Consider the following 25972-nt stretch of genomic DNA (forward strand, 5'->3'; position numbering starts at 1 on the left):
CCTCTTCTTCTTCTTCTTCTTCCCCCTTCTACTTAACCTTAACCTAAACTAAAAACCTAAACTAATTAAAACTAAACTATTTAAACTAATTAAACCTAAACTAAATAACCTAAACTAATTAATTCTAAACTGAAAAAACTTAAACTAAAAAACCTTATCTAAACAGTAAAGAAAAACAAAAAAACAGAAAAAAAAATGGGAGGGGCTCACTGTGGGGGGCGGCGACGGGTCAGGGAGGGGCCGCGACGGGGGGCCGGGGTGGGGCGGTGGAGGAGGCGGGGCGGCGGGGGCCCGGCCGGCGGGTGGCCGGGGCAGCGGGGGGCCCGGGCGGCGGGGGGCCGGGGCGGGGCGGTGGAGGAGGCGGGGCGGCGGGGGGCCGGGGCGGCGGGGGGGCCGGGGCGGCGGTGGGGCGGCGGGGGGTCGGGGCGGCGGTGGGCCGGGGCGGCGGGGGGCCGGGGGGGCGGCGGGGCGGTGGGGCGGCGGGGAGCCGGGGCGACGGGGCGGCGGGGGCGACGGGGCGGCGGCGCGCGGCGGGCGGCGGCGGCGGCGGCGGGGTGGGAGGAGAAGGGCGAGGAGGAAGTGAGTAACGGGCGGGGGGGTACCTGCCGTTAGTCAAGTGCCCTCTTTGCCTACCGCCAGCCTTTGCCGTCCGCCTTTTTGCCTCTTTGCCGTCTGCTAGCGGACGGCAAAGAGGTGGGCCGTTAAGATTTTTTCAAACGAGCGGGGGGTGGGGGCCACCACACTCTTTGCCGTCTGCCAGCGGACGGCAAAGATTCTTTGCCGTCTGCTGGCAGACGGCAAAGAGCTGGCAGAAGGCAAAGAGCTTCTTTGCCGTCTGCCTGTTCTTTGCTGTCTGCTTTCGGGTAGCTGATGGCAAAGAGCTTCTTTGCCGTCAGCTAGCAGACGGCAAAGAGCTGGCAGATGGCAAATTAGCTGATTCCAGTAGTGTTTCGGGATTAGTTTTAGACCTGAATAATTGTTATTTGGTGCCAGCGTTAAGCATGAACATTATATCTGGATCTTGTCTGATGCGAGACGGTTATTCCTTTAAATCAGAGAATAATGGTTGTTCTATTTATATGAGTAATATCTTTTATGGTCATGCACCCTTGATGAGTGGTCTATTTTTACTGAATCTCGATAGTAGTGATACACATATTCATAGTATTGAAGCCAAAAGATATAAGTTTAATAATGATAGTGCAACTTATTTATGGCACTGCCGTTTAGGTCATATTGGTGTAAAGCGCATGAAGAAAATCCATGTTGATGGACTTTTAGAATCACTTGATTATGAATCACTTGATGCTTGCGAACCATGCCTCATGGGCAAGATGACTAAAACTCTGTTCTCCGGAACAATGGAGCGGGCAACAGACTTGTTGGAAATAATACATACTGATGTATGCGGCCCGATGAGTGTTAATGCTCACGGCGGGTATCGTTATTTTCTAACCTTCACAAATGATTTGAGCAGATATGGGTATGTCTACTTGATGAAACATAAGTCTGAAACATTTGAAAAGTTCAAAGAATTTCAGAGTGAAGTGGAAAATCATCGTAACAAGATAATAAAGTTTCTACGATCTGATCGTGGAGGAGAATATTTGAGTTACGAGTTTGGTCTTCATTTGAAACAATGCGGAATAGTTCCACAACTCACACCTCCTAGAACACCACAGCGTAATCAGTTCCAGTGATTCCTACACCAATTAGTGAGGAAGCTAATGATGATGATCATGAAACTTCTAATCAAGTTACTACCGAACGTCGTAGGTCAACCAGAGTAAGATCCGCACCAGAGTGGTACGGAAATCCTGTTCTGGAAGTCATGTTACTTGACCATGACGAACCTACGAACTATGAGGAAGCGATGATGATCCCAGATTCCGCGAAATGGCTTGAGGCCATGAAATCTGAGATGGGATCCATGTATGAGAACAAAGTGTGGACTTTGGTTGACTTACCCGATGATTGGCAAGACATAGAGAATAAATGGATCTTTAAGAAGAAGACTGACACTGACGGTCATGTTACTGTCTACAAAGCTCGACTTGTTGTGAAAGGTTTTCAAAAAGTTCATGGAGTTGACTACGATGAGACCTTCTCACCCGTAGACATAGAGAACAAAGGTTTTCGGACTTAAGCATCGCTACGGGTGAGAAGGTCTCATCGTAGTCAACTCCTTGAACTTTTTGAAAACCTTTCACAACAAGTCGAGCTTTGTAGACAGTAACATTACCGTCAGCGTCAGTCTTCTTCTTAAAGATCCATTTATTCTATATGTCTTGCCGATCATCGGGCAAGTCAACCAAAGTTCACACTTTGTTCTCATACATGGATCCCATCTCAGATTACATGGCCTCAAGCCATTTCGCGGAATCTGGGCTCATCATCGCTTCCTCATAGTTTGTAGGTTCGTCATGGTCTAGTAACATGACTTCCAGAACATGATTACCGTACCACTCTGGTGTGGATCCTACTCTGGTTGACATACGAGGTTCGGTAGTAACTTGATCTGAAGTTATATGACCATCATCATTAGCTTCCTCACTAATTGGTGTAGGATTCACAGGAACTGATTTCTGTGATGAACTACTTTCCAATAAGGGAGAAGGTACAGTTACCTCATCAAGTTCTACCTTCCTCCCACTCACTTCTTTTGAGAGAAACTCCTTATCTAGAAAGGATCCATTCTTAGCAACGAATATCTTGCCTTTGGATCTGTGATAGAAGGTGTACCCAACGGTCTCCTTTGGGTATCCTATGAAGACACATTTCTCTGATTTGGGTTCGAGCTTATCGGGTTGAAGCTTTTTCACATAAGCATCACAGCCCCAAACTTTAAGAAACGACAACTTGGGTTTCTTGCCAAACCACAGTTCATATGGTGTCGTCTCAATGGATTTACATGGTGCCCTATTTAAAGTGAATGCAGCCGTCTCTAAAGCATAACCCCAAAACGATAGCGGTAAATCAGTAAGAGACATCATAGATCGCACCATATCTAATAAACTATGATTACGACGTTCAGACACACCATTACGCTGTGGTGTTCCGGGTGGGGTGAGTTGCGAAACTATTCCACATTGTTACAAATGAAGACCAAACTCGTAACTCAAATATTCTCCTCCACGATCAGATCGTAGAAACTTTATTTTCTTGTTACGATGATTTTCCACTTCACTCTGAAATTCTTTGAACTTTTCAAATGTTTCAGACTTATGTTTCATCAAGTAGATATACCCATATCTGCTCAAATCATCTGTGAAGGTCAGAAAATAACGATACCCGCCGCGAGCATCAACTCTTCATCGGACCGCATACATCAGTATGTATTATTTCCAACAAGTCTGGTGCTCGCTCCATTGTTCCGGAGAACGGAGTCTTAGTCATCTTGCCCATGAGGCATGGTTCACAAGCATCAAGTGATTCATAATCAAGTGATTCCAAAAGTCCATCAGCATGGAGTTTCTTCATGCGCTTTACACCAATATGACCTAAACAGCAGTGCCATATATAAGTTGCACTATCATTATTAACTTTGCATCTTTTGGCTTCAATATTATGAATATGTGTATCACTATAATCAAGATTCAATAAACCATTGAGTGTATGACCATAGAAGGTTTTATTCATGTAAATAGAACAACAATTATTCTATGACTTAAATGAATAACCGTATTGCAATAAACATGATCCAATCATATTCATGCTCAACGCAAACACCAAATAACATTTATTTTAGGTTCAACACTAATCCCGAAGGTAAAGGGAGTGTGCGATGGTGATCTTATCAACCTTGGAATCACTTCCAACTCACATCATCACCTCGCCCTTAACTAGTCTCTGTTTATTTTGCAACTCCCGTTTCGAGTTACTACTCTTAGTAACTGAACCAGTATCAAGTACTGAGGGGTTGCTATAAACACTAGTAAAGTACACATCAATAACATGTATATCAAATATACCTTTGTTCACTTTGCCATCCTTCTTATCCGCCAAGTGTCTAGGGCAGTTCCACTTCCAGTGAGCATTTCCTATGAAGTAGAAGCACTCAGTTTCTGGCTTGGGTCTATCTTTGGGCTTCTTCATGGGAGTGGCAACTGGCTTGCCATTCTTCTTGAAGTTCCCTTTCTCTCCCTTGCCCTTTCACTTGAAACTAGTGGTCTTGTCAACCATCAACATTTCATGCTTTTCTTGATTTCTACCTTCGTCGATTTTAGCATCACGAAGAGCTCGGGAATCATTTTCGTCATCCCTTGCATATTATAGTTCATCACGAAGTTCCAATAACTTGGTGATAGTGACTAGAGAACTCTGTCAATCACTATTTTATCTGGAAGATTAACTCCCACTTGATTCAAGCAATTGTAGTACTCAGACAATCTGAGCACATGCTCACTGGTTGAGCTATTCTCCTCCATCTTGTAGGCAAAGTACTTGTCAGAGGTCTCATAGCTCTCGACTCGGGCATGAGTCTGAAATACCAATTTCAGCTCTTGGAACATCTTATATGCTCTGTGGCGTTCAAAACGTTTTTGAAGTTTCGGTTCTAAGCCGTAAAGCATGGCGCACTAAACTATCAAGTAGTTATCATACTGAGCTTGCCAAACGTTCATAACGTCTGCATCTGCTCCTGCAATAGGTCCGTCACCTAGCGGTGCATTAAGGACATAATTCTTCTATGCAGCAATGAGGATAATCTTCAGATCACGGACCTAGTCCGCATTATTTCTACTATCATCTTTCAACATAGTTTTTCTCTAGGAACATATCAAAAATAAACAGGGAGCTACATCGCAAGCTATTGATCTGTAACATAGTTATGCAAATACTACCAGGAGTAAGTTCATGATAAATTAAAGTTCAATTAATCATATTACTTAAGAACTCCCACTTAGATAGACATCCCTCTAATCATCTAAGTGATCATGTGATCCATATCAACTAAACCATGTCCGATCATCACGTGAGGTGGAGTAGTTTTCAATGGTGAACATCACTATGTTGATCATATCTACTATATGATTCACGCTCGACCTTTCGGTCTCAGTGTTCCGAGGCCATATCTGCATATGCTAGGCTCGTCAAGTTTAACCCGAGTATTCTGCGTGTGCAAAACTGGCTTGCACCCATTGTATGTGAACGTAGAGCTTATCACACCCGATTATCACATGGTGTCTCGGCACGACGAACTGTAGCAACGATGCATACTCAGGGAGAACACTTATACCTTGAAATTTAGTGAGAGATCATCTTACACTACTGGAATCAGCTTCTGATCACGGACGGCAAACTGTCCGGATGAACGCATGCCAGCAAAGGCCTTCTTTGCCATCCGCTTCTTAGAAACAGATGGCAAAGGATTACGCCGTTCGCCATCCGAGGCTAGCAGACGGCAAAGATAGCGGACGGCAGTGCGGTGGCGTGAGAGCCGTTAGGGGGTTAACGGCGCTCTTTGCCGTCTGCCAGCGGACGGCAAAGAGTCAAAGATCTTTGCCGTCCGCTGACAGATGGCAAAGAGCCCAGCTAGGCAGCATTGGGAAGCTGCCACGTGTCCAGATATGCCGTCCGCCAGCAGACGGCAAAGAGGTTTGAATCTTTGCCGTCTGCTGGCAGATGACATAGCTGGTCACTTTGCCGTCTGCTAGCAGATGGCAAAATGACCAAATAGGCAGCCAGTGTTCCCAGTTTGAACAGGTGACTGCCACGTGTCCTCTGTTTTTATTTAAATCCCATTAATTAGACATGGTTTCAAACACAGATATACATGCATACATATCCAACATATCCAACAGCATGTCCAACAACATATTTCATCCAATCCAACAACATAGTTCAACAAAGTCCAATATATCCATATATACATAACCAGAAACAAGTTTCCAACAACATATCCATATAGACATACATATCCAAACAAGTTTTCATAAACAATAAGGAAGCACCAGAAGAATAGTACACTCCATGAATCCAAGCTTCCTCATGTAAAGCAAATCTGCACATTGGGAAAGATGAAAGTTAGAAGAAGAAGAAGAATAATAATAAGAAGAAGACTAGTTAGAAGAAGAAGAAGAAGACTAGTTAGAAGAAGAAGAAGAAGAAGATTTTTTTTTCTTCTCTTTCTTTTTCTCCTCTCCTCTTCTTTATCTTCTTATTCTTCTAACTAAGGTAGGTAAAAATGTCATTTTATTGCTAAGTTAGGTAAAAATGCTAAGTGTAGGTCATTTTAGAGCTAAGGTAGGTAAATAGGTCATTTGGAGCTTAGTAAGGTTATTATGTCATTTTCGAAGCTAAGTCTATATCATTTTGGAGCTAACAAAGATTATCATGCCATTTTTTACCTAAGTATGCTAAGTATGTCATAAATGAACTGAATAAGCTAAGTATAGCTTATTTTTGATCCAACTTAGGTAATTATGCCATTTAGGAGGAAAATAAGCTAAGTATCCATTTGTAAAGCAAAACACTAGAGAAAACTTACCCTCATCACAACAAATGTGATGAAGATCGCAACTAAGGTAATAATTGATCCAACGGCATAATGATACCAAGCCTCATTATCAATGGCATATTTTCTAATCTTCTTAAGCTTCAGGCGCATTGCATCCATCTTCAAGCGCATTGCATTCATCTTCATCTTGCGATCATCGATGGCATCGGCAACATACAACTCTAATATCATCTTCTCTTCTTCAATTCTTTTAATTTTTTCTTTCAAATACTCATTTTCTTTTTCAACTAAATTTAACTTCTCGACAAGAGGGTCCGTTTCAAATTCCGGTGCACATACCTCCTAGATTAAAATATCTCTATGTCAACTTGATAGCCATAATTGTCATAAATGCGAAATGCAACAAATAGTTATGAAAGAGAATTTACCACATCCGAACCATAAAGCGGGCGAGGGCCGACCGGGACGGAAATCAAGACCATGGCACTATGTATAAGAAAGAATCATACAAAGTAAGAAAATTATAAATACCAACTATATAAATCATACAATCATACAAATAACTATATAAATCAAGTACAACATAAAAATTTGAATACCTAATAATCATTATCGGTAATGACGTGCTCGTCATCATCATTAATAAAAGCATCATCATCATCACTATCGGTAATGACGTGCTCAGCATCATCATTAATAAATGCATCATCATGTGGAAGGCCACCTTTACGTAATCGTTCAAGCATTGACAGGTCATCTGCAGCAGTAACTTCTTCTTCCGGCTCTTCTTGTTCCGGCTCAGGGGTGAAGTCGGATTCACTATTGTTGTCTACTTCAATGTTCTGGGGTGGACTAGAGCGGTTCTTGAAATCTTTTTTGGAAAGACGTGTTTCTTGGAAGAATTCTCCTTCGTCATATGTGTCTTGGTTAATGTGAGGTTCATAATCCTTTTCATTGGGGGAGGTGGTCTAACACGTGGCGGCACTTCATAAACTACGTCCCAACCACTGAGATTTGGATCACTTTGACAGGCCCACGGTAGATAGAAAACTTGGGTTGCCTGTTGAGCCGTAATATAGACATCGGGAACATCCAAATGGGTGCTTTGTTTGATTTCGACTAGCCCTATATGTTCATGAGTCCTTCTAGTCTCCCTCGGCTGGAACCAATAACATCTGAAGACTACGGCGTTTGGTGGGTTTTCACCATAGAATTCAAGTTCATAAATTGCTTCAACTCTTCCATAATACTCGATACCTCCCTCGCCGATAGCAGAGACACAACAATTTGTAGACTTTCGGTCGGCCATAGATAGCTCTTTGCCATAGGTATGAAAGTGATACCCGTTGATGTCGTATTTGTCAAATGAACGGACCTTATAGTCAAAACCATTAGCTACTTGTCTCAATTCAGCATCCATAATCTTTGAATTAGCCTACAAGTTTAATACGAAAGGATTGTTGCATTAGCCGCAAATTAGCCAAAGAAAAGAAAGGGTCTAATGTAAATTACCTTTTTTTGAACCAAGAGATGAAACCGGGATGTTCGGCTCCTTGTTTTGCCAGAAGCTCATACTCTTCGGCGGAATCCTTTTGGATCACCGCTCCATATGAGAATATGGCGATGTATCGACTGCATCAAATATCCAGGAATAAGAGAAGTTCAAAGGAATTAGAAGTTGTGAAACAATGTACCGAGATCTTACTCGATGTACGGCCGCACTTCTGTTAGGTTGTTGAAGAGATACAGCAAAATGGTCCGCCATTCTTCAACATCCAACCTTAGTGGTTTCCAACCACTGGCTGGTGCAAGATTCCCTTTGAATAGGCTGAGGTTGGATTGACCCTTTTGAGGTTCATCAGCATTGTACCGAGGCTTCGGATTATGCAAATGACGATTTTTGGCTTCGTGTGTGCTGTCACGAAGTTTGCCGCCTCCTCAATGGTGAATGCCTCCTCCATCGATGCTTCTATTCTACGTTTATTTTACATTTTGCTCGAAGCGTCTTCTGCATCCTCTCAGTTGAGTAGCACCAACGATTTTGCACGCCCCCCCCCCAATCGTGCCTCGGTCGGGAGATGCAAAATCAAGTGTTGCATTGGATTAAAGAAGCTTGGCGGAAAGATCTTCTCTAACTTGCAGATCAACTCCGGTGCCAACTGTTCCATTTCTTCTAGGAGGCCAGGCGATAGTTCTTTCGCACAAAGAACACGGAAGAAATAGCTCAGCTCTGCTAGTACTAGCCATTCATCCTCAGGGATGAAGCCACGCAACATCACTGGCATTATCCGCTCAATCCATATGTGCCAATCATGACTTTTTAGACCAAATATTTTCAATTTTTGAAGATTCGCTCCCCTCTTTAGATTTGCCGCATACCCATCGGGGAACATCAACTGCATTTTCACCCACAAAATAATTCCCTTCATAGCTGGCCTTCCAAGATTGAACCATGCCTTTCGCTTCGTCCAGTTCCCCTTTCCTTTCGGTTCTTTCATGTTTTGTAACGGTCTATCACATAGCTCCTCTTGATCGACTCTAGCCTTAGTATTATCCTTTGATTTCCCCTCTATGCCAAACAATGTACCAAAAATGGCTTCGGCGATATTCTTTTCAGTGTGCATCACGTCGATGTTGTGTCGGCAAAGGAGGTCTTTGAAGTAAGGCAGATCCCAGAAGCATGTCTTGTGAGTCCAGGCGTGTTCCTTATTATACCCGTTGAAATACCCTGGATGCTCTGGATCTGGCTCGAGAGCGTTTAACTGATCTAGGGTCTGTTGGCCTGTCAACGCAGGTGGTGCAGAGTGTTTGACAACTCTACCTTTGATGAAGTTCTTCCTGTCTTTCCTGAACTTATGGCCAGGATGTAGAAACGGTCTATGCAAGTCGAAGCAACTATACTTGTGCCCTGCCGTCAGCCAACGAAACTCAAGAGCTCCCTTGCATGTGGGGCACGGGAACCTTCCATGCACACACCAGCCAACGAATAGCGCATACGCCGGCAAGTCATGCGTCGAGTACATGTACCAGGCACGCATTATGAAGTTCTGTTTGCTAAAGGCGTCGTATGTCTTGAACCCATTATCCCAATCTTCTTGCAATTCGTCCTTAAGCGGCTGCATGTACACATTCATATTCTTCCCCGGATAGTTGGGCCCTGGAATTATCAACGTCAGGAAAATGTTCTTTCTTTGCATAATCTGCCCGGGGGGAGATTGAGTGGAATGACAAACACGGGCCAACAGCTGTATGGGGTTGCCATCTGACCAAACACACTGAACCCATCTATGCTGACGGCGACTCGAGGATGCCTTGGATCTGCCTTTTTTCCTTATGTAATGCATCGAAGCGCTTCCACGCTTCACCATCCGATGTGTGCACCATCATCACATTCCCATCTGCATCTAGTTTGGTTCTTTTGCCCGTTTTGTGCCATGTCATCTGTCTGGCCGTCTCTTCAACCATGAAAAGACGTTGAAGTCTTGGTACGATTGTCATATACTGAAGAACATTAACGGGTATTTTGGTCTGCGTCTTCTCACCCATACCATTGTCTACCACAACATACCTGGAAGAGTTGCAAATGGGACAATAGTTCAAGTCCTCATACTGAAGCCTAAATAAGACACATCCTTTCTCACACGCATGTATCTTCTCATAGGGCATCTTAAGAGCACGGAGGATTTTGTCTGACTGGTACAGGTTTGGAGGTAGCACATGGCCTTTGGGTAGAAATCGTCCGAATACTATCATCATCGCGTCGTAGCATTCTCTGCCCAAGTTGAATTGAGCCTTCAAAGCCATTATTTTTGAGATGGCATCCAGCTGACAAAGCTCAGTGTGCTCGTGGAGAGGACGTTTTGAGGACTCCAACATTTCAGTGAAGGCCTTTGCAGATTCCTCCATCTCCTCGTCCGAGTCCCGAGCATCGTCAAAGTCTTGCACCATGTCTGCGGTCCCGGTACCATGCTCGTCGGTGCGACGATGAACCTCGGCTCTGGGACGTTGGGTAGACTCACCATGTAATGTCCAGACCGTGTAACCAGGCGTAAAACCAAACTTCTGCAGGTCTTTACTCATTTCAAGCTCGTCCCTCTTTTTATAGTTGTCGCAACGGGCACAGGGGCACCAGCTAAATTCCTGGCCATTTGCAAATGCGGCTCTAACAAACCCCTTGGTTTTTATTAACCATTCCTCGGTCCAAACTTTCTGACTAGTGTAACCGGTGTACATCCATGCACGATCACTCATATTGACTTCCTACTGGACACACAAGAAATATATACATAATTAAGCAAACCATATCCATCAGTTAATGGAGTTTGTCAGTTTTATTATGTCCGTGCAACCTACACGCTAATAGGTAAAGATAGGTCCTAATCCCACCCGAGTATGTGTAGATTGGGTTCGTTTTCCCATGCTCTGCTCCGGATCCGACGCAAAATTTCGGTAGCACCTCCCTGCTGTTCTCCTGATACACGTCTCGGCAATAAGCAGAGAGGATGTGTACCCGGAAAACAACAAGGAGTCACTGACGAAATTCTGCATCGGATCCGGAGCAGAGCATATGGGAAAACGAACCCAATCTACATACTCGGGCTGTCCATGGATAACGTTGGACAATTCGAAAGAATCACGATTATGAATATGCAAATGCATGCATATTTATAGATGTAACCCTTTCGAACGGGAGATGCATAGTGGTTACGCATACTGATGATTGACACCTATAGCTAGCAAGTTTCATCGGCACGAAGACCGGAACAGAGCAAATGAAGGGGGGGAGGAGATGTCATTTGTGCTCACCAACAAACGCAGGGGCAGAGCTCGTCGAACACCAGACCCTCGCAGCGACAAAATAACTGCACATTTAAATCGAAAGATGAATAACATAGCAATTTTGTTTCTTCTGTTGACCTAACTAAATTTTTACAACAGGATGAGCGGGTTAGGGGGTCCTTCTACTCCTCTTCTTCTCCCTCCTCCTCTTCCTCCCTCCTCCTCCTCCTTCTACTCCTCCTCTTCTTCTAAACTAAAACTAAAACTAATCTAAAATAAACTAAAATAAAATAAACTAAAACTAAAACTAAAACTAAACTGAAAATAAAACTAAACTAAAACTAAAACTAAAACAGAAACTAAACTAAAAAAAGGAGGGAAGAACAAACCTGCAGGGGATCGCCGGTGGAGGGCGAGGTCGACCGGTGGGGCGGGGTGGCGCAGGGGCCGCGGGAAGGAGGGCGGCAGCGGGGCGGGGCGGCGCAGGGCCGCGGGGAGGGGTCCGACACCGGGGCGGCCCGACGCAGGCCTCTCCGGCGACGGGGCGCGGCAGGGCAACGGGGCGGCGGGCCGACGGGGCGCGGCGGGGCGGCGGGCCGATGGGGCGCGGCGGGGCGACGGGGCGCGGGGGCGGGGGGAGGGCTGGACGGCGGCGGGGGCTGGGTCCGGGGGCGGGGCTGGCGGGCGGCGGCGGTAGAGCGGCGGGGGAGGAGAGAGGCGGGCGCGCGGGATTGAGGGAGATAGAGAAAGAGATAGAGGGGAGACGGCTCGACCCGTTAAGTGGGCCTTCTTTGCCGTCCGCTAGCAGACGGCAAAGAGGGCGGCCATTTAGGGCTGGCCCACGTCTCCTCTTTGTCGTCCGTTGGCGGACGGCAAAGAACCTGACCTAGCCATGCCGTGCCCTGTGGGGCCCACCTGGCCCTTTGTCGTCTACCTTCTAGCTCTTTGCCGTCAGCTAGCTGACGGCAAATAGACTTTTTGCCATCTTCACATTCTTTGTCGTCCGCTTTGTGGAAGCGGACGGAAAAGAGGTTGTTTGCCGTCAGCTGGCGGACGGCAAAGAGGTGGCAGACGGCAAATTACCAGATTCCAATAGTGTTATAATGCTACCGCCGTACTAAGCAAAGTAAGATGCATAGAGGATAAACATCACATGCAATCAATATAAGTGATACGATATGGCCATCATCATCTTGTGCCTTTGATCTCCATCTCCAAAGCACCGTCATGATCACGATCGTCACCGGCTTGACACCTTGATCTCCATCGAAGCATCGTTGTCGTCTCGCCAACTATTGCTTCTACGACTATCGCTACCGCTTAGTGATAAAGTAAAGCAATTACATGGCGATTCCATTTCATACAATAAAGCGACAACCATAAGGCTCCTGCCAGTTGCCGATAACTTTTACAATACATGATCATCTCATACAATAATTTATATATCATCACTTCTTGACCATATCACATCACAGCAAGCCCTGCAAAAACAAGTTAGGCGTCCTCTACTTTGTTGTTGCAAGTTTTACGTGGCTGCTACGGGCTTCTAGCAAGAACCGTTCTTACCTAGGCATCAAAACCACAATGATTTTTTGTCAAGTGTGCTGTTTTAACCTTGAACAAGGACCGGGCATAGTCAAACTCGATTCAACTAAATTTTGAGAAATAGACACCCACTAGCCACCTGTCTGCGAAGCACGGCGGTAGAACTAGTCTTGCGTAAGCGTACGCGTAATGTCGGTCTGAGCCGCTTCATCCAACAATACCGCCGAATCAAAGTATGACATGCTGGTAAGCAGTATGACTATTATCGCCCACAACTCTTTGTGTTCTACTCGTGCATATAACATCTACGCATAGACCTGGCTCTGATACCACTGTTGGGGAATGCAGTATTTCAAAAAAATCCTACGATCACGCAAGATCTATCTAGGAGATGCATAGCAACGAGCAGGGAGAGTGTGTCCACGTACCCTCGTAGACCAAAAGAGGAAGCGTTAAGTAACGCGGTTGATGTAGTCGAACGTCTTCACGATCCAACCGATCAAGTACCGAACGCACGGCACTTCCGCGATCTGCACACGTTCAGCTCGGTGACGTCCCTCATACTCTTGATCCAGCTGAGGCCGAGGGAGATTTTCGTCAACACAACGGCGTGATGACGGTGATGATGAAGTTACTGACGCAGGGCTTCGCCTAAACACTACAACGATATGACCGAGGTGGAAATTTGTGGAGGGGGGCACTGCACATGGCTAAGAAATCAACTTGTGTCTTCTAGGGTGCCCCCTGCCCCCGTATATAAAGGAGCAAGGGGGAGGCTGGCCGGCCCTCATAGGGCGCGCCCCAAGTAGGATTCCTACTAGGAATCCTATTCCTAGTAGGTTTCCAACAAGGGAAGAGAGGGGGAAGGAAGGAGAGGGAGAGAGGGAGAGGGAAAGAGGGGGGCGCCGCCCCCTCCTAGTCCAATTCGGACTTCTCAAGGGGGGCGGCCAGCCCTAGGGGCCCCTCTCTCTCACACACAAGGCCCATGTTGGCCCATTAGCTTCCCCGGGGGTTCTGATAACCCCCCGGCACTCCGATATTTATCTGGTAACCCCCGGAACTCATCCGGTGTCCGAATAACATCGTCCAATATATCAATCTTTATGTCTCGACCATTTCGAGACTCCTCGTCGTGTCAGTGATCACATCTGGGACTCCGAACTACCTTCGGTACATCAAAACACATAAACTCCTAATACCGATCGTCATCGAACGTTAAGCGTGCGGACCCTACGGGTTCGAGAACTATGTAGACATGACCGAGACTCATCTCTGGTCAATAACCAATAGCGGAACCTGGATGCTCATATTGGTTCCTACATATTCTACGAAAGATCTTTATCGGTCAAACCGCACAACAACATACGTTGTTCCCTTTGTCATCGGTATGTTACTGAAGGAAATATGCCCTAGAGGCAATAATAAAGTTATTATTTATTTCCTTATATCATGATAAATGTTTATTATTCATGCTAGAATTGTATTAACCGGAAACATAATACTTGTGTGAATACATAGACAAACAGAGTGTCACTAGTATGCCTCTACTTGACTAGCTCGTTGATCAAAGATGGTTATGTTTCCTAGCCATAGACATGAGTTGTCATTTGATTAACGGGATCACATCATTAGGAGAATGATGTGATTGACTTGACCCATTCCGTTAGCTTAGCACTCGATCGTTTAGTATGTTGCTATTGCTTTCTTCATGACTTATACATGTTCCTATGACTATGAGATTATGCAACTCCCGCTTACCGGAGGAACACTTTGTGTGCTACCAAACGTCACAACGTAACTGGGTGATTATAAAGGTGCTCTACAGGTGTCTCCAAAGGTACTTGTTGGGTTGGCGTATTTCGAGATTAGGATTTGTCACTCCGATTGTCGGAGAGGTATCTCTGGGCCCACTCAGTAATACACATCACTATAAGCCTTGCAACCATTGTAACTAATGAGTTAGTTGCGGGATGATGTATTATGGAACGAGTAAAGAGACTTGCCGGTAACGAGATTGAACTAGGTATCGAGATACCGACGATCGAATCTCGGGCAAGTAACATACCGATGACAAAGGGAACAACGTATGTTGTTATGCGGTCTGACCGATAAAGATCTTCGTAGAATATGTGGGAGCCAATATGAGCATCCAGGTTCCGCTATTGGTTATTGACCGAAGAGGTGTCTCGGTCATGTCTACATAGTTCTCGAACCCGTAGGGTCCGCACGCTTAACGTTACGATGACAGTTATATTATGAGTTTATATGTTTTGATGTACCGAAGGTTGTTCGGAGTCCCAGATGTGATCACGGACATAACGAGGAGTCTCAAAATGGTCGAGACATAAAGATTGATATATTGGAAGCCTATGTTTGGATATCGGAAGTGTTCCGGGTGAAATCGGGATTTTTCCGGAGTACCGGGAGGTTACCGGAACCCCCCGGTAACTTAATGGGCCTTAGTGGGCCTAGGTGGAAGAGAGGAGAGGAGGCCAGGGCAGGGCCGCACGCCCCTCCCCCTCTAGTCCGAATAGGACAAGGAGAGGGGGGCGGCGCCCCCCCTTTCCTTCCTCCCCTCCACCTCTTCCCCCTCTCTCCTAGTCCAACATGGAAAAGGGGGGAGTCCTACTCCCGGTAGGAGTAGGACTCCTCCTGGAGCGCCTCTCCCCTTTGGCCGGCCGAACCCCCCCCCCCTTGCTCCTTTATATACGGGGCAGGGGGGCACCTCTAGACACACAATTGATCATTGATCTCTTAGCCGTGTGCGGTGCCCCCCTCCACCATATTACACCTCGATAATATCGTAGCGGTGCTTAGGTGAAGCCCTGCGTCGGTAGAACATCATCATTGTCACCACGCCGTCATGCTGACAAAACTCTCCCTCAACACTCGGCTGGATCGAAGTTCGAGGGACGTCATCGAGCTGAACGTGTGCTGAACTCGGAGGTGCCGTGCGTTCGGTACTTGATCGGTCGGATCGTGAAGACGTACGACTACATCAACCGCGTTGTGTTAACGCTTCCGCTTTCGGTCTACGAGGGTACGTGGACAACACTCTCCCCTCTCGTTGCTATGCATCACCATGATCTTGCGTGTGCGTAGGAAATTTTTTGAAATTACTACGTTCCCTAACAGTTACTTGCCCGAGATTCGATCGTCGGTATCTCAATACCTAGTTCAATCTCGTTACTGGCAAGTCTCTTTACTCGTTCCGTAATGCATCATCCCGTAACTAACTCATTAGTCACATTTCTTGCAAGGCTTATAGTGATGTGCATTACCGAGAGGGCCCAGAGATACCTCTCCGATACACGGAGTGACAAATCCTAATCTCGATATATGCCAACCCAATAAACACCTTCGGAGACACCTTTGAAGCATCTTTATAATCACCCAGTTACGTTGTGACGTTTGATAGCACACAAGGTGTTCCTCCTGTATTCGGGAGTTGCATATCTCATGGTCAGAGGAACATGTATAAGTCATGAAGAAAGTAATAGCAATAAAACTTAACGATCATAATGCTAAGCTAACGGATGGGTCTTGTCCATCACATCATTCTCTAATGATGTGATCCCGTTCACCAAATGACAACACATGTCTATGGTTAGGAAACTTAACCATCTTTGGTTAACGAGCTAGTCAAGTAGAGGCATACTGGGGACACTCTGTTTGCCTATGTATTCACACATGTACTAAGTTTCCGGTTAATACAATTCTAGCATGAATAATAAACATTTATCATGATATAAGGAAATATAAATAACAACTTTATTATTGCCTCTAGGGCATATTTCCTTCACCTGATGTATGCCGTCTTTTCCATGCATACGTTGCTGGTCCTCCCGTACCTCCGGTTTATCTTTCGTCTTCCCATACACGCCCAAGAAGCCAAGAAGGGTCACGCAAAGATTCTTCGTCACGTGCATCACGTCGATTGCAGAGCGGACCTCTAGGTCTTTCCAATAGGGTAGGTCCCAAAATATAGATTTCTTCTTCCACATGGGTGGGCGTCCGTCAGTGTCATTCGGAACAGATTGTGCGCCAGGACCCTTTCCAAAGAATACCTTCAAATCCTAGATCATATCATGTACATCATCACCAGTACGGTGGCGAGGCTTCGTCCGGTGATCCGCCTCACCTTTGAAATGCTTGCCTGAGAGCAGGCCAATCATTGATGGTCGCAAACAGCAATGCATGTAGGTCAAATTCTTCCTGATCGAGCTCATCCCACACACGTACACCTTTTCCATTCCACAGCTGTAATAGTTCTTCAACTAATGGCCTTAGGTGCACATCAATGTCGTTGTCGGGTTGCTTAGGGACTTGGATGAGCACTTGCATCATAATGAACTGCCGCTTCATGCACAACCAAGGAGGAAGGTTATACATACATAGAGTCACAGGCCAGGTGCTATGATTGCTGCTCTGGTCCCCAAAAGGATTAATGCCATCTACGCTTAGACCAAACCATACATTCCTTGCGTCACCTGCAAAGTCCCCCCACTTCCTCTCGATTTTTCTCCACTGCGACCCGTCAGCGGGTACTCTCAACTTCCCGTCTTTCTTACGGTCTTCTCTGTGCCATCGCATCAACTTGGCATGCTCTTTGTTTTGGAACAAATGTTTCAATCGTGGTACTGTAGGAGCATACCACATCACCTTGGCAGGAATCTTCTTCCTGGGGTGCTCGCCCTTGACATCACCAGGGTCATCGCGGCTGATCTTATAGCGCAATGTACCGCATATCGGGCACGCATTCAAATCCTTATACTCACTGCAGTGGAGGATGTAGTCATTAGGGCATGCATGTATCTTCTGCACCTCTAATCCTAGAGGGCAGACAACCTTCTTTGCTTCATACGTACTCTCGGGCAATTTGTTGTCCTTTGGAAGCATCTTCTTTAATATTATCAGCAACTTTCCAAATTCCTTGTCAGGTACACCATTCTCTGCCTTCCATTGCAGCAATTCCAGTGTGGTGCCCAGCTTTTTCTTGTGAGCTCCGCAATTCGGGTACAACAATTTCTTGTGATCCTCTAACATGCGCTACAACTTCTTCTTCTCCTTTTCACTTGCGTAGTTTCTCTTTGCATCGGCAATGGCCCGACCTAGATCATCAGCAGGCTCATCTGATGCCTCTTCTTCAGCTTCTTCCCGCATTGCCGGCTCAGCTTCTTCCCCCAATGTTGTACCATCATAATCAGGGAACCCATGGCCAGGATAGCTATCATCGTCCTCTTCTTCTTCATTGTCTTCCATTATAACCCCTCTTTCTCCGTGCTTGGTCCAAACATTATAGTGGGGCATGAAACCGGACTCAAACAGGTGCTAGTGAATGGTTTTTGACTTAGAGTAATTCTGATAATTCTTACAGCCAGCACATGGACAAGACATAAAACCATCTGCACGCTTGTTTACCTCAGCCGCAAGCAGAAAAGTTTGCACGCCATTAACAAACTGGGGAGAGCATCGGTCATCGTACATCCATTGCCGGCTCATCTTCATTACACATCACTGAATAGACCAAATTAATACAAGTTCGTACATAAAGTTCATACAACACTTATTCTCATAAAACAAACATACAAATAACTCTCTAGCTAAAGCATTTAAATGCAACAACAAATGTGATCAAGATCGCAACTAAGGTAACAATTGATCCAACAGCATAATGATACCAAGCCTCACTATCAATGGCATATTTTCTAATCTTTCTAATCTTCAAGCGCATTTTCTCCATCTTGATCTTGTGATCATCGACGACATCAGCAACATGCAACTCCAATTCCATCTTCTTCCCCTCAATCCTTTTCAATTTTTCTTTCAAATACTCGTTTTCTCTTTCAACTAAATTTAACCTCTCGACAATAGGGTCGGTTGGAATTTCTGGTTCACATACCTCCTAGATAAAAATATCTATGTCAACTTGATGGACATAATTTGTCATAAACACGAAATGCAACAAATAGTTATAAAAGAGAATATACCACATCCGAATCATAACCCGGACGAGGGCCGAGGGGGACGGTCAAAACCATGGCACTATGTATAACAAACAACGTATGGGTAAGATAATTATACAAGTAACTATATATCTAAATCACACAAACATGATTTTTTATATATAAAAAAGATAAGAACAAGAGGCTCACCACAAGGTGGTGCTGGCGACTGATACGTCTCCAACGTATCTATAATTTTTTATTGTTCCATGCTATATTATATTCTGTTTTGGATGTTTAATGGGCTTTATTATACACTTTTATATTATTTTTGGGACTAACCTATTAACCGGAGGCCCAGCCCAAATTGCTGTTTTTTTGCCTATTTCTGTGTTTCGCAGAAAAAGAATATCAAACGGAGTCCAAACGGAATGAAACCTTCGGGAACGTGATTTTCGGACAAACGTGATCCAGAGGACTTGGAGTCTACGTTAAGAAATCAACGAGGACAACACGAGACAGGGGGCGCGCCTACCCCCAGGCACGCCCTCCACCCTTGTGGGGCCCACGTTGCTCCACTGACGTACTTCTTCCTCCTATATATACCTACGTACCCCCAAACCATCAGAGGCATCCACGAAAACCTAATTCCACCGCCGCAACCTTCTGTACCCGTGAGATCCCATCTTGGGGCCTTTTCCGGCGTCCTGCCGGAGGGGGCATTGATCACGGAGGGCTTCTACATCAACACCAGCGACGGGACTGTGCGGGCGATCGACGGTGGTTAGGACGGAGACGAGAAGGCACTAAGTAAACCACACCTACATATGCGAACTAAGAGTTATTTTGACCTCAAATTGCATATAAATCAAATACTACCACATATAATTCCTCCCAAAATAAAACCCACAAATCACTATACTTATAGAGCATTGCAAGAGCTAATCTAGCAATGAGAGATGAAAGGACAAAGTTGCTAACCTTTGTGATCACTTGGATGGATGGGGTGCCTTCAAACCTTCACAAATTTTGGCAAAAATGGAGTGTGAGCTCAAGAGGAAGAGGAAGAAAACAGAGGAGAGGAAAGGGGAAGGACAGAGCGCTCGGGCTCGACGCAGGGGTATATATAGGATGACCTTTAGTACCTGTTGGTTAGACGAACCGGGACTAAAGGTGCATCTCTAGTCCCGGTTCGTGGCATGAACCGGTACTAAAGGTACTGGTGGGGCCCTAGCCTGACAACAGCCTGCCACCAATCGGTACTAAAGGTTCGCCACGAACCGGTACTAATGAGCGCCGCCCGCCTAGCCGTTGGAACCGGCACTAATGGTCATATTAGTGCCGGTTCAGTTACAAACCGGGACTAATGTGCTTCACATTAGGCCCTTTTTCTACTAGTGAGACATTGCCCGGCACGCTACAAAATTAAATCTTAGTGTAGATGGTTAATTTTAGCGGGTTAATTAGGACCATAATAAAGTAAGAAAAGAAGAGGATAATGTTGTAAAGGAGTGCAGATGGATTTACGCATCAATGAAGGATAGTGTCCAACAATTTTCTTATAGAAAACAATATTGATTCCTACTAATACATATTATTTTGGATATAATGTTGAACAAGTAGAAAAAACATAAAACTTGCACAAAGTTCATTCCAAGAGAAGTTTTTCAAAATTGGAAATTACTATTTTGATGTTCATATTTAGAGGCCCCGGGTTGTCGTTTCACCTCGGGCCCCGGAAATCTCAGGACCGGCTCTGCCAGTGCCTTATCATTTTTAAAATTTTGATAAACCATTTAGTAATGGGGCCACAAATACAATATCGTTCAAACTTCACCATTTTTCAAATTACACTTAGATAGTTTGGAATTGAAAAGGAATCAATATGAGAACGAAACATATTTTTAGCAGCTTTTCAATGGCATATCATTTGCATCATTCCGATAAACTTTTTGGAAACGAGGTAAAAAATACAATCTCACTCATTCGGTTTGAAAATTCTGTCATTTTTCAAGCTTTTAAACCGTAGGGAATTTGAGAAAACTTTCTACCTGAAAGATGAGTGTGTTTGCAATAGTTTTTCGACGCCATATCGTTTGCCTCATTTAGATAAAACGTTTGAAAATGCGGTCGGAAATACCATTCACATTTTTTCAGTGAGAAAACACAATTTTTTATACTCCTCTTAAGTCGTCAAGTTTTGCAAAAATGTTCAACATAGGTTATGATCGCCATGCCCACAGCTTTCCAATGGTATATCGCAATGCCATTTTGACAGTGTGCGGAAGTTCAAAATGAGCACATGGTGCAGTTCAACTACTGCTGCGACAATGAGTTCATATGGTTGTAGAATAACTTATATATATGACTAATTTTCTATACTCCTGGGAGTATATACTCCCACACTCAAATATACCTCTTAAACAAACATATTGTACATCTTTATAATTAGCAACATACCTATTAATTATTATAATATACCTTAATACAATTTTCATGAAAAAGGTATCGTTCAAGCCCTTAGTTTATGCAGTATGGCATTTTTACGTACAAAGCATACTTTACTTGTAAATAAATAAAATATGTGGTCTCAAATTAAAAAAAATGAAAATCATTTCGGGGTATCTATTAATGGTTAATGCAGTATATTACAAATGATCAATAGGTATAATAAATTCATTTATGTGGTATATGAGGAGTGGGAGTACATAATCATTTTCCTATATATCTTAAAGTTTCAAAGTCCATCTTGCACTCTCTCTTACAACCTTCTCGTAAAAGTTGAGGCTCTAAATAACACCTTTAGAGAACACGTCTTGATATTCATACTTAGCAGCTAGATCTTTAAACGTAACAGCGATTCGGTAGAATTATGTTGCTGGTTTTCTATTACTCAGTTTGCATTTATCTATTTATTTTGCCTGACGAGGGGGACTATTCAGATATGTTGATGGTTTAAAAAAAACAAATGTATACATAACATCAAACAATCCTGTGGAAAGTGGACCTTTTAAGTTCAGGCAAACCGCTTGATGTCATCTCACTCGGTAAATATGTAAATCTGGTTTAGTGTTCTTTGAAGCCATGTCATCACAACTACACGGTCCAGTACCAAGAACAACCACATGATGGCCAGTTCAAAAATACCTTTAGCGGTACATATGGAGTACAACTAGATGGTTAGAGTTTCCAAATTAAATCACTCCTTAGTCTTATTAATAACTATTTGGTATGCCTTTATAAGATGTATACTAAACCTTTTCGAGCCTCCTTAATTCACCACTTTTTTTGAGAATCTCCTTAATTAGCCACTTGATCCGTGAATATAGAAGCAAAGGAAACACTAGAAACAAAAAAGGTTCGACAAGACACGTGAATGCTTCTAGTTCAAGATTTGAAACATACTTTACTCCATCACATGTAGAGGTGTTGTTCTTACACAAGTGCGTCTCCGTGACAAAACACTCCATGGCAAAAAGAGTTTCACACAATGCTGTGTTGAACAGTTGCTATCTTACAGTTGAGCAGCGCGTAGTCGCACGCGTCACCCACCTTCTGGAAGATCCACTCGTCGTCGATGCGCATGAGCACCTTGGACATGTCCAGTTTCTTCATCACTTCACTCCCGGGGTTTGCCAGTGCAATCTGTACCACTCAATGCAGTCGGTCAGCCCGACAATTGGTTCGAGCAAAAAAAAAACACGCACACACGCAGATACCCGGAAAGACCTCCCATCAAATTGAGTTGGACAAGGTCTCAGTTGTACATGTTTTGCAAAAAAGGCCTGAGTTGGACATGTTTATATTTAGTGCGTACCTGAATATTCTTCATGTGCAGGCTCTTGCTGAGATCCTCTATGAGCTTCGTTCCGCTTGTGTCAATGCCAGCGACGGCTGCATAGAAAGAAAAACCATGTAGCGGTTTTCAGAAACGACTATTTCTTTTACAGGTTTTGCGTTTTCAAGAACGTGCATTTTATATTACTCCCTCCGTCCCAAAAATCTTGTCTTACATTTGTCTAGATACGGCTGTATCTAACACTAAAATGTAACTAGATATATCCGTATTTAGATAAATTTAAGACAAAAATTTTGGGATGGAGGAAGTACATATATAAGAGCCGGTGCAAAAGAAAGAACATAGTACTATTATTTAAAACTAATCAGTGCTAGAACAACTCACCACCCATGTCCAGGACGACACACTGTAGGCTCTGCTCACCCGTGGCCTTGATCCGCTCTTCCTCCTCGTTGATCCACCGCGAGATCCTAAAACACAACCAGATGTCACTATTGCCATAGTACAGTTTCATGGTAGATCCTATCATGTATCATCCGATGATGATAGGTACACTCACGTTCTTATAGTACTATCATGGTAGTATATGTATATTACTTTATAATTTTATAAATATGTTCAGGTACTATACTTAAGATTTTCCAAAGCAAGTTATATATATATATTTTTTTGCATGTGAGTTCATAAATTTTACTTCCTCTGTTCCAAAATAAACTTTGTACTAACTTTAGTAAAATTTAATAGAAAGTTGAGTCACTTGTTTTTGGGAGGAGGGAGTAGTATATTTTGAAAATACTTCTATATTTGTACATGTATATAAACAATATACTATTTTCTATAACTAAATATAAGAAATTTTTGCAGTTTAATTAGTACTAAGAAAATACTCCAAGATATTCTTTTATATACTAGGCATTATATTGGATCTTACTCACCGCTCTCGCAGGTAGCTCGCGTTGGCGAAGAAGATGGGCGCGTCGACCTGCAGCACCAGCACTCCGGGCACGCTCTCCGCCATGGCGTACTGGTCCATCCTTCTGTACATGGTCGAGTTGGGCATCTTGCCGAGCGCCGTCGTCCTCGGCCGCGCCACGAACAGCAGGATCCGGACAACCGATATCCCGACCTGAAAGATACACACAATGCTTCGAGGTCAACACATCATGCATGCATGCATGCTTCTGACTTCTTCCGACTCGATACAGCTGATAGCATGCACATACCGCGATGGAGAGTCCGATCCCGATGTTGTCCAAGACGACTCCGAGGTAGGCGCCGAGGCAGGCGCAGAAATCGAGCTTGTCCACCTTCCACAGGCGGACGGCGGCGGGGAAGTCAAAGACGCCCAGCATCGCCGAGATGATGATGGCCGACAGCACCACCAGCGGGGTGTAGTGGAACAGCGGCGTCAGGAAGAGGAGCGTCACGGCCACCGCCACCGCCATCACGGCGTTGGACATGGCGGTCTTGCAGCCGGCGTTGACGTTCACGGCGGAGCGCGAGAAGGGGCCGGTGGTGAGGTAGCACGAGGTGCAGGACCCCACGATGTTCGCCAGCCCGAAGGCGACCATCTCCTTGTTGTTGTGCACGTGGTAGTTCTTGGACATGGCGAAGCTCCTCCCCACGGCGATCCCTTCCTATATTTGTAGCGCACACAAATGTCACAGTTGTGATGAGCTCAAGCAGGACGAACTGAAGTCGGGACCCAGGAGGAGGGGGCTTACGGCGAGGCCGATGAGGCCGGTGATGATGCCGGTCTTGAGAGCGACCATCATGTGCGGCGGCGACAAGATCAAGCTCTTGGCGGACGACGGGTTTACGCCCTTCTTGAGGTTACCAATCTGGATGTCCAACAAAAACACCAAATTGGCACCTTACATTTTGGAACGGAAGGAGTAATTAACAATGTGCGTTTGCTGCGTGAGCTTACCACTTCGATGCCATGGTTTTGGCCATGGATGAGGTACACGAGGACACTTCCAACGATGAGCGACGCCAACGGTGCCGCAGCCGACACCCAGAAGAACTTGGGCCGCCTCTTGCTCTGTTGCCGAAACAAATATCAAATCTAGTTTCCTACTGTACTTCTCACGAGGCGACTATAACTTTAAAAGAGAGGAGAACTAAAGCAAGGAGCTTACGAAGAAGCGAGTCATGAGCAGAAAAATGAGGCAGCAACACCCGAGAACCAAGCTCTCCCATCGCCACTGCAATCGCACACATATGAGATATGGCACGCAAAACGCAACACAAGCAACCTTGTCAGATCAAATACAAGTAGAAGTGTACTAATTAAGGAGGATAGTGTGGCTGACTGACGTGGTGGGTCTGCGAGAAGACCGCGCGCATGACGGCGACGACGTCCGTGGCCCTGGTGAAGTGCTGGAGGCCCAGGAGGCCCTTGAGCTGCTGCAGGCACACCACCGTGGCGGCGCCGCCCATGAACCCGACGATGGCGGCCTGCGACAGAAAGTCCACCACGAAGCCCAGCCTGAGGATGCCCAGGCCGGCCTGGAACACGCCGGCGAAGAAGGTGGCCGTGAAGGCCAGGTGCATGTACAGCTCCGGGTTCTCCGCCGGCGGCGCCTCCTTCCCCAGCAACGCAGGGAACAGCAGCGACCCCACCGCCGTCGTCCCCACCGCCAGGTCCCTGGAGCTTCCCATCACCGCGTATACCAGCGCCGGCACAAAGCTAGAGTCTGTACAACGTACGTGGGGTTAATTCGGCAATAATGTCGCACCGCACGCGCGTGCACGCGTACCGGGCGGCCTGGGTACATCTACATGTATATGTACTTACATAGTCCCATGATGGGCGGGAGATCGGCGAGCTTGGCGTAGCTGATGCCCTGGGGGACGGCGAGGCTGGCCACGGTGACACCGGCGATGAGGTCGGACCGGAGCGCGCGGAGGGTGTAGCACGGCAGCCACTCTAGGCACGGGAACAGGTAGCGGAGCGCGGCCACGGCGCGCCGGCCGTGCCCGTCCTCCCGCGCCACCGCTCGGAACGGGTCGTCGGGGAAGAAGGTCTCCTTCAGGTGGGCGCTGAGGATGTGGAGGAACGGCCGTGCCTGGGGCACGGGCACGCGCGGCGCCGCCGCCGCCACCGGCGTCTCGGGCACGTCGACGACCGGCATCCCCACCATGATTGACGGCTAGCGAAGCTGGAGGAATTGTCCACGAGCATGCATAAGGGAGGCGTCACGACTCACAACATCTGGGTCGATCGAAAAGTTTTCGAGGACTGGTATAAATAGCGCGCGTGTGTCTCCGGGACATACGAGTCCGTGTGGTGCGGGTTGGAAGCTGGTTGATCGGCAAACTCTGCAATGCTGATTCGGTCGCTTGTAAAGATTCCTCAAGAAAGAAAAAACGATTCCTAAAAAAACCTGGGTCTTACCAAATCTCACACATGTGCTTATCTTTCTCTCTCTTTTTTTTTTTTGA

At 45.5% G+C, this 25972-nt stretch overlaps 1 protein-coding gene across 3 annotated transcripts; it reads right to left on the reverse strand.

Annotated features, from left to right (window-relative positions):
• Positions 1-18291: 18291 nt before the first annotated feature.
• On the reverse strand, positions 18292-25749 carry LOC109736501 (sulfate transporter 3.1-like). Of its 3 annotated transcripts, XM_073500678.1 has the most exons (12): positions 25326-25749; positions 24845-25224; positions 24667-24732; positions 24456-24569; positions 24250-24366; positions 23749-24162; positions 23461-23651; positions 22910-22995; positions 22544-22620; positions 22245-22371; positions 19708-19744; positions 18292-18683 (listed from the first exon to the last, which is right to left on the reverse strand). In XM_073500678.1, the coding sequence occupies exons 1-11, from the start codon at positions 25669-25671 to the stop codon at positions 19716-19718; spliced, it is 1947 nt and encodes a 648-aa protein (XP_073356779.1). In that variant the 5' UTR covers positions 25672-25749; the 3' UTR covers positions 18292-18683; positions 19708-19715. The 3 variants fall into 3 exon arrangements, with proteins under 3 accessions (XP_073356779.1, XP_073356780.1, XP_073356778.1); XM_073500679.1 differs by lacking the exons at positions 18292-18683; positions 19708-19744 and adding an exon at positions 20862-21048 and having other exon boundaries at positions 25326-25671; XM_073500677.1 differs by lacking the exons at positions 18292-18683; positions 19708-19744 and having other exon boundaries at positions 22107-22371.
• Between the last annotated feature and the right edge of the window lie 223 nt (positions 25750-25972).

The sequence above is a fragment of the Aegilops tauschii genome, chromosome 6 (assembly GCF_002575655.3).
Source record: "Aegilops tauschii subsp. strangulata cultivar AL8/78 chromosome 6, Aet v6.0, whole genome shotgun sequence".
NCBI classification, from domain to species: domain Eukaryota; kingdom Viridiplantae; phylum Streptophyta; class Magnoliopsida; order Poales; family Poaceae; genus Aegilops; species Aegilops tauschii.